The sequence below is a fragment of the Tachysurus fulvidraco genome, chromosome 14, assembly GCF_022655615.1.
Source record: "Tachysurus fulvidraco isolate hzauxx_2018 chromosome 14, HZAU_PFXX_2.0, whole genome shotgun sequence".
Taxonomy (NCBI): Eukaryota; Metazoa; Chordata; class Actinopteri; order Siluriformes; family Bagridae; genus Tachysurus; species Tachysurus fulvidraco.
The window spans coordinates 1,289,682-1,299,681 of NC_062531.1; the positions used below are offsets into that span (position 1 = coordinate 1,289,682).

At 47.6% G+C, this 10,000-nt stretch overlaps 1 protein-coding gene across 4 annotated transcripts in view; it reads right to left on the minus strand.

Annotated features, from left to right (window-relative positions):
- acbd6 (acyl-CoA binding domain containing 6) overlaps positions 1–10,000 on the minus strand; it is a 27,744-nt gene that overhangs the window by 7,876 nt on the left and 9,868 nt on the right. For 3 of the 4 annotated variants that reach the window (XM_047800161.1, XM_047800163.1, XM_047800162.1), the window contains exon 6: positions 5,005–5,094. In XM_047800161.1, coding sequence (XP_047656117.1) covers positions 5,005–5,094 — 90 coding nt within the window. Of the gene's footprint in view, positions 1–3,845; positions 3,888–5,004; positions 5,095–10,000 lie in introns of those variants that run through there. The other variant, XM_047800165.1, reaches the window with a different exon arrangement.

Genomic DNA, 10,000 nt, shown 5'->3' on the forward strand with positions numbered 1-10,000 from the left:
GCTGTCAGCTAATGATCTGCTGCTCACAATAAACACTAATGTTCTAGACATCTGACCAACGCTATCCAACAGATTAGCATTAGCTTCCTAGCAGTATAATCAACATGTGGTCATTTATATAGAAAATCCTTTACAGTGTAGCGAGAAAGTTAAAGTTATAAAGCGATGTTTAAGTCGGACGTCTGGGTGTGAAGTCCTAAGTCTAAGTGTAGATGTAAGATCGTTAGTGTAAGACGCACAGTCGTACGTCTGGGTATAAAGTCGCATGTGTAGTCGCAAGTCTGGATGTAAAGTCATATATCTGGATGTAAACTTTTAGAGGTAAAGTTCTGTGTCTGGGTGTAAAGTTGTACTTTTAGGGGTAAAGTTCTGTGTCTGGGTGTAAAGTTGTACGTTTGGTTTGAGTCAGAGTCAAAAGTCTGAGAGTAAGTAAGTTTGTAAATTGGTAAACCCTAAATATGTGGATGTAAAGTCGGAGTCAGGGTGGGGTCGGTGTGCGGGGTCAGAGTGCGGGTGCGGAGTCAGGGTGGGGTCGGTGTGCGGGGTCGGAGTGCGGGTGTGGGGTCGGGGTGCGGGGTCAGAGTGCGGGTGCGGAGTCGGGGTGTAGGGTCGGGGTCAGAGTGCGGGGTCGGGGTGCGGGGGGTGGGGTCGGGGTGCGGGGTCGGGGTGCGGGGTCAGAGTCAGGGTGCGGGGTCAGAGTGCGGGGTCGAGGTGCAGGTCGGGGTGCAGGTCGGGGTGCGGGGTCGGGGTGCGGGGTCGGGGTGCGGGGTCGGAGTGCGGGGTCGGGGCCGGAGTGCAGGGTCGGAGTGCAGGGTCGGGGTGTGGAGTGTGGAGTCGGGGTGTGGAGTGTGGGGTTCGGGGTGCAGAGTCGGGATGTCGGGTCGGGGTGCAGAGTCGGAGTGTGGGGTCGGGGTGCAGAGTCGGGGTGCAGGGTTGGGGTGTGGAGTGTGGGGTCGGGGTGCAGAGTCGGAGTGTGGGGTCGGGGTGCAGAGTCGGGGTGCAGGGTTGGGGTGTGGAGTGTGGGGTCGGGGTGCAGAGTCGGAGTGTGGGGTCGGGGTGCAGAGTCGGGGTGCAGGGTTGGGGTGTGGAGTGTGGGGTCAGAGTGTGGAGTGTGGGGTCGGGGTGCAGAGTCGGGGTGCGGAGTGTGGGGTCGGGGTGCAGAGTCGGGGTGCAGGGTTGGGGTGTGGAGTGTGGGGTCGGGGTGTGGAGTGTGGGGTCGGGGTGCAGAGTCGGGGTGCGGAGTGTGGGGTCGGGGTGCAGAGTCGGGGTGCAGGGTTGGGGTGTGGAGTGTGGGGTCGGGGTGTGGAGTGTGGGGTCGGGGTGCAGAGTCGGGGTGCAGGGTGTGGGGTTGGGGTGTGGAGTGTGGGGTCGGGGTGCAGAGTCGGGGTGCAGGGTTGGGGTGTGGAGTGTGGGGTCGGGGTGCAGAGTCGGGGTGCAGGGTTGGGGTGTGGAGTGTGGGGTCGGGGTGTGGAGTGTGGGGTCGGGGTGTGGAGTGTGGGGTTGGGGTGTGGGGTCGGGGTGCAGAGTCGGGTGCAGAATCCTTACTAAAACAAACATATAATTGGTTAAAAATCTCTGTTAAAAGACGAGTGATCTCATCCAGAGATCTGAGCATCCGGACTCTGCCTCACACATCCTGACTCTGCCTCACACATCCTGACTCTGCCTCACACATCCTGACTGCCTCACATTTAAACTGTTGTTCATTCCTTTTTCTTTCTATTTCTTGTGCTTCTAAATAAATAATCAACATTTTACTGATTTAAATTCTACAGAAAGGAATAAAAACATCTGTATAATATAAATATATTCACAATAAACACGCTTTAATACACACAAAAGAAGAAGCGATATCGCAACCGAGGATTATGGGAAAAAATGGTGTGCTTGTGGGAAGCTGCAGTGTGTGCGTGTGTGTGTGTGTGTGTGTGTGTGTGTGACAGATTGAGTGTGAGATCTGTTATGATGCTGAGATCAGGGTGATTTGTTGCACAGCAGGAACACGAGGGACCTGAAAGTACCATCACTCTCACCACTGAATCTCAAACAGCTGCTCTGAGCCTGTGTGTGTGTGTGTGTGTGTGTGTGTGTGTGTGTGTGTGTGTGTGTGTGTGTGTGTGTGTGTGTGTGTGACATCCTGTCTGTATGCTGTGTTTTACATGGTTTCATCCATCATATGCTAAAACACTGTTCACTCACACAGACCATGAGACGCTTCAGAATTCCTCATTACAGTAACTAACACACACACACACACACACACACACACACACACACACACACACGCGCACACACACGCACACACACACACACACACACACACACACACACACACGCACACGCACACACGCACACACACACACACACACACGCACACACGCACACACGCACACGCACGCACACGTCTTTACACGGTTGGTGTTTGACAACTAAAATATCTCAACTTATTCTCGATATTAAACACACATTATATATTTAGTGTGTGTGTGTGTGTGTGTGTGTGTGTGCGCGTGTGTGTGTGTGTGTGTGTGTGCGTGTGTGTTTGTTTAAAGACCGGTGTGATGATGTGTTCATGTTATATAGTCCCTGTAGTTCTTGTTCTCACTCACATTAGAGCAGCTAGAAACATCCACTACTTTAAGCTCCACCTCTTTGTTCTCTATAAAGAACAACATTGTTGCTATGGAAACGTTAACATATTAATACGACCCTGTAATTTGGAGCCAAACCGTTGTCAGAGCTGCTGTGTGACGTGACGGCGAAATCTCAGACAGGTGGCAGGAAAGAAGCTACGATTCAGGACGCAGCCGCTACCTGCTGTAGTCTGTTGATCCAGGATTACTGATAAATACACTGTGCTGGCTGCTACCATCAGATGATTAATTTTAAAATTATTTAAATTATAATGGCACCGCCCGAGTCCAACACACACACACACACACACACACACACACGCGCTCGCACACGCACAACAAATTCAAATAATTACTTTTATTTAATGGTGATCTAAAATCCGCTCTATGCAGATAAACAACACAAACCCCATTTCAGAGCTCATGTGTTTCTAACCCAGGGGTCGCGACCTTAAACACTCAGAGAGACGTTTGACACTTCACAGTTTCCCACAGAAAAAAGGTTACTTTCAAATAAAATGTTCAATGTCTATTTGAGTCATCTTCGTATTCATTCATTCATTCATTCATTCATTCATTCATCTTCTACCGCTTATCTGAACTTCTCGGGTCACGGGGAGCCTGTGCCTATCTCAGGTGTCATCGGGCATCGAGGCAGGATACACCGTGGACGGAGTGCCAACCCATCACAGGGCACACACACACTCTCATTCACTCACACACACACACACTACGGACAATTTTCCAGAGATGCCAATCAACCTACCATGCATGTCTTTGGACCGGGGGAGGAAACCGGAGTACCCGGAGGAAACCCCCGAGGCACGGGGAGAACATGCAAACTCCACACACACGAGGCGGAGGCGGGAATCGAACCCCCGACCCTGGAGGTGTGAGGCGAACGTGCTTAAAGTCGTACACAAAACCTTTAGTACGCTTATTCATGCTAATATAATTTTAAGGACTCTTTCAAGGTCAAACGTTGAGGTTAAGATCAGACTTTTCCTCTGGTCTGATCTCCTCCGTTGGCGCTACAATAGATCTGATGTTACGTTGTTACACGAACCTGCTGTTCCCTCGACTGATGAAACATCATCATGTGGTCGGTCAGTGAAGGTTTTGTTTTAAATAAAAGAGAAGAACTTGCCCAGGACCTGGATATCTGGAGGCTATAAGGAATTCCTCACATTTAGGGTCCAATCTGTCGTTATGGTAACGCTGCAGCATTTAGGAGTCAAAGCTCACACCTGAACACTGAGATGAAAAAGGTTTTAATATCAAAATCCTCCTCATGCATTAATCTTTGGGCTCAAAATAAAAAAAAAGTGAAAGTCATTTGTAAATGTTGATGCTGATGATGTGGGTTTTACTTAAAAAAAAACAATTTGTCTGATTACTTCTGATTGATCTGCTTCATCGAGGACAAATAGGTTCAGGAGGATTAACACTACTTATCTGTGTGTGTCTGTGTGTGTGTTTGCATGTCTGTGTGTGTTTGCGTGTCTGTGTGTGCATCTGTGTGTGTGTTTGTGTCTGTGTGCGTGTATATGCATGTGTGTGTGTTTGCATGTCTGTGTGTGTTTGCGTGTCTGTGTGTGCATCTGTGTGTGTGTTTGTGTCTGTGTGCGTGTATATGCATGTGTGTGTGTTTGCATGTCTGTGTGTGTTTGCGTGTCTGTGTGTGCATCTGTGTCTGTGTTTGTGTCTGTGTGCGTGTATATGCATGTGTGTGTGCGTGCATGTGTGTGTGTGCATGCATGTGTGTGTGCGTGCTTGTGTGTGTGCGTGCATGTGTGTGTGCGTGTGTATATGCATGTGTGTGCGCATGCGTGTGTGTGCGTGTGTGTGTGCATGTGTGTGTACATATGTGCATGTGCGTATGTACGCGTGTGTGTGTGCATTTACGTGTGTGCGCGTGTGTGAGCACACACGTGTGCGCATGTATGTGTGTGTGTGTGTGTGCTTGTACGTGCATGTGTGCATGTGCGTGCACGTGTACATGTGTGTGTGTACATGTGTGTGTGTGCGTACGTGTGTGTGTCTGTGTCTGTCTGTGTGTGTGTCTGTGTGTGTGTGTGTGTGTGTGTGTGTACATATCTGTGTGTGTGTGTGTGTGTGTGTGTGTGTCTGTGTGTCTGTCTGTACATATCTGTGTGTGTCTGTCTGTGTGTGTGTGTGCGTGTGTGTACGTGTGTGTCTGTCTGTCTGTGTGTGTGTACATATCTGTGTGTGTGTGTACATATGTGTGTGTGTGTGTGTCTGTCTGTGTGTGTGTGTGTACATATCTGTGTGTGTCTGTCTGTGTGTCTGTCTGTGTGTGTGTGTGTGTGTGTGTGTGTGTGTGTGTGTGTGTGTGCGCGTGTGTGTGTACCTGGCTGTTGATGTTGGCGTTGTTGTTCAGTAAAAAAGTCACCAGCTCTTTGTGTCCTCTGTCACACGCCCAGTGCAGCAGAGCTCGACCCTGTAACAGGTAAGAGAGATTATTAAAAGAGGGAGGAGCTTAAACCAGGTGATTGGATGTAAGGGGGAGGGGCTTAGAACAGGTAAATGGTGAAATTGTGGGAGGGTCTTCAGAGAGGTGAGAAAGCTAATCATAAAGGGGAGGGGCTTAAAGCAGATAGGAGACGGTGACTAAAAATACATCTTTTTACCTACATTCAGCTTTAACATTCTTGTGTGTGTGTGTGTGTGTGTGTGTGTGTGTGTGTGTGTGTGTGTGTGTGTGTGTGTGTGAGAGAGAGAGAGAGAGATATTAAAGTCCTTCCTCCAATCCCTTTAATCCTTATGAAGTTAAACTTCACCACAGAAATAAAAATAAATAAATGATGTGCAGCAGTTTATAACTCAGAGCCCTGCCTCCTGCACGCCGCCTCTCGAGGTGATGGCAGGTCGAGTCCCGCTTCGAGAGATAGAGAGGTGCATTATGGGTATTTGTGCTCCAGAAACAAATGGGCGGTTAGCGTTTAGTGCGGCGGCCATGATGGATGGATAGAGCTCAGAGGAGAAAAAATCCCCCAATCACCTCGCGTCTGCTGCCCACTTCATTTTTTACAGACGGCCAATTAGATAAAGCAAACTCCTTACGGCGAATTTCTGCGTTTAAACGGCATCGATCACCGCGACCCGACGCTAAAATGGATATTTATGAGGGAGCAGGGTGCGCGCCACGAGGAGTTCTTACGCACGCCGTGCCCTCTGATTGTTCATCAACTTTTCAGCACACACACAGACCAACATCCCTCTTCCTCCAGTCTCAAAGGATTAAACACAGCATCACTCTGAAACCACACACTGTTCACTACATAGTCCCAAATCACACACACACACTGTTCACTACATAGTCCCAAATCACACACACTGTTCACTACATAGTCCCAAATCACACACACACACTGTTCACTACATAGTCCCAAATCACACACACACACTGTTCACTACATAGTCCCAAATCACACACACCCTGTTCACTACATAGTCCCAAATCACACACACACTGTTCACTACATAGTCCCAAATCACACACACACACTGTTCACTACATAGTCCCAAATCACACACACACACTGTTCACTACATAGTCCCAAATCACACACACTGTTCACTACATAGTCCCAAATCACACACACACCCTGTTCACTACATAGTCCCAAATCACACACACACCCTGTTCACTACATAGTCCCAAATCACACACACTGTTCACTACATAGTCCCAAATCACACACACACCCTGTTCACTACATAGTCCCAAATCACACACACTGTTCACTACATAGTCCCAAATCACACACACACCCTGTTCACTACACAGTCCCAAATCACACACACCCTGTTCACTACATAGTCCCAAATCACACACACTGTTCACTACATAGTCCCAAATCACACACACACCCTGTTCACTACACAGTCCCAAATCACACACACTGTTCACTACATAGTCCCAAATCACACACACACCCTGTTCACTACATAGTCCCAAATCACACACACTGTTCACTACATAGTCCCAAATCACACACACCCTGTTCACTACATAGTCCCAAATCACAAACCCTGTTCACTACATAGTCCCAAATCACACACACACCCTGTTCACTACACAGTCCCAAATCACACACACACACTGTTCACTACATAGTCCCAAATCACACACACACCCTGTTCACTACATAGTCCCAAATCACACACACACCCTGTTCACTACATAGTCCCAAATCACACACACTGTTCACTATATAGTCCCAAATCACACACACCCTGTTCACTATATAGTCCCAAATCACACACACACCCTGTTCACTATATAGTCCCAAATCACACACACTGTTCACTACATAGTCCCAAATCACACACACACCCTGTTCACTATATAGTCCCAAATCACACACACTGTTCACTACATAGTCCCAAATCACACACACACCCTGTTCACTACATAGTCCCAAATCACACACACACCCTGTTCACTACATAGTCCCAAATCACACACACACCCTGTTCACTACATAGTCCCAAATCACACACACACCCTGTTCACTACATAGTCCCAAATCACTCAGACCCTGTTCACTACATAGTCCCAAATCACACAGACCCTGTTCACTACATAGTCCCAAATCACACACACACACTGTTCACTACATAGTCCCAAATCACACACCCTGTTCACTACATAGTCCCAAATCACACCCTGTTCACTACATAGCCCGAAATCACACACACTGTTCACTACATAGTCCCAAATCACACACACACACTGTTCACTACATAGTCCCAAATCACACACACTGTTCACTACATAGTCCCAAATCACACACACACCCTGTTCACTACATAGTCCCAAATCACACACACACCCTGTTCACTACATAGTCCCAAATCACACACACTGTTCACTACATAGTCCCAAATCACACACACCCTGTTCACTACATAGTCCCAAATCTCACACACCCTGTTCACTACATAGTCCCAAATCACACACACCCTGTTCACTACATAGCCCGAAATCACACACACTGTTCACTACATAGTCCCAAATCACACACCCTGTTCACTACATAGTCCCAAATCACACACACACCCTGTTCACTACATAGTCCCAAATCACACACACACCCTGTTCACTACATAGTCCCAAATCACACACACAACCTCTTCACTACATAGTCCCAAATCACACACACACCCTCTTCACTACACAGTCCCAAATCACACACACACCCTCTTCACTACATAGTCCCAAATCACACACACACCCTCTTCACTACACAGTCCCAAATCACACACACACCCTGTTCACTACATAGTCCCAAATCACACACACACCCTCTTCACTACATAGTCCCAAATCACACACACAACCTCTTCACTACATAGTCCCAAATCACACACACACCCTCTTCACTACACAGTCCCAAATCACACACACACCCTGTTCACTACATAGTCCCAAATCACACACACACCCTGTTCACTACATAGTCCCAAATCACACACCCTGTTCACTACATAGTCCCAAATCACACACACACCCTGTTCACTACATAGTCCCAAATCACACACACACCCTGTTCACTACATAGTCCCAAATCACTCAGACCCTGTTCACTACATAGTCCCAAATCACACAGACCCTGTTCACTACATAGTCCCAAATCACACACACACCCTGTTCACTACATAGTCCCAAATCACACACACTGTTCACTACATAGTCCCAAATCACACACACTGTTCACTACATAGTCCCAAATCACACACACACCCTGTTCACTACATAGTCCCAAATCACACACACACTGATCACTACATAGTCCCAAATCACACCCTGTTCACTACATAGTCCCAAATCACACACACACCCTGTTCACTACATAGTCCCAAATCACACACACTGTTCACTACATAGTCCCAAATCACACACACCCTGTTCACTACATAGTCCCAAATCACACACACACCCTGTTCACTACATAGTCCCACATCACACACACTACGTCTTCACTACATAGTCCCAAATCACACACACACCCTCTTCACTACATAGTCCCAATCACACAACACCCCTGTTCACTACAATAGTCCCAAATCACACACACACCCTCTTCACTACATAGTCCCAAATCACACACACAACCTCTTCACTACATAGTCCCAAATCACACACACACCCTCTTCACTACATAGTCCCAAATCACACACACACACTGTTCACTACATAGTCCCAAATCACACACACCCTGTTCACTACATAGTCCCAAATCTCACACACCCTGTTCACTACATAGTCCCAAATCACACACACACCCTGTTCACTACATAGTCCCAAATCACACACACACCCTGTTCACTACATAGTCCCAAATCACACACACTGTTCACTACATAGTCCCAAATCACACACACCCTGTTCACTACATAGTCCCAAATCTCACACACCCTGTTCACTACATAGTCCCAAATCACACACACCCTGTTCACTACATAGTCCCAAATCACAAACCCTGTTCACTACATAGTCCCAAATCACACACACACCCTGTTCACTACATAGTCCCAAATCACACACACACCCTGTTCACTACATAGTCCCAAATCACACACACACCCTGTTCACTACATAGTCCCAAATCACACACACACTGTTCACTACATAGTCCCAAATCACACACACACCCTGTTCACTACATAGTCCCAAATCACACACACACCCTGTTCACTACATAGTCCCAAATCACACACACACCCTGTTCACTACATAGTCCCAAATCACACACACACACACTGTTCACTACATAGTCCCAAATCACACACACACTGTTCACTACATAGTCCCAAATCACACACACACCCTGTTCACTACATAGTCCCAAATCACACACACACCCTGTTCACTACATAGTCCCAAATCACACACACACCCTGTTCACTACATAGTCCCAAATCACACACACACCCTGTTCACTACATAGTCCCAAATCACACACACACCCTGTTCACTACACAGGCAGCATAAACACCATCGATACTCTTCTGTGGGCGTGTCCCAAATCACACACACACACACTGTTCACTACACAGGCAGCATAAACAGAATTCCACCTCTGGAAAGCGAGGCTCAGGAAGCGCAGGAGAAAGCAGCATTAAGTGCTTTATAATATTGATTAGCGTAGCATCGATCATGTTGAGCGCTGATTAATGAGCGTCTTCAGGACGGCGTGTGATTGGCTGAAGCTCTTCTGATGGGATGAGGTCATGGTGTTGTGCCTCTTCACTACAGGTTCCTACACCTGAATGCACCAAAACTGGATGTGTTCAATTCCACATGAAACCTCCTGCACCCCTCCAGTGCTCACGATACT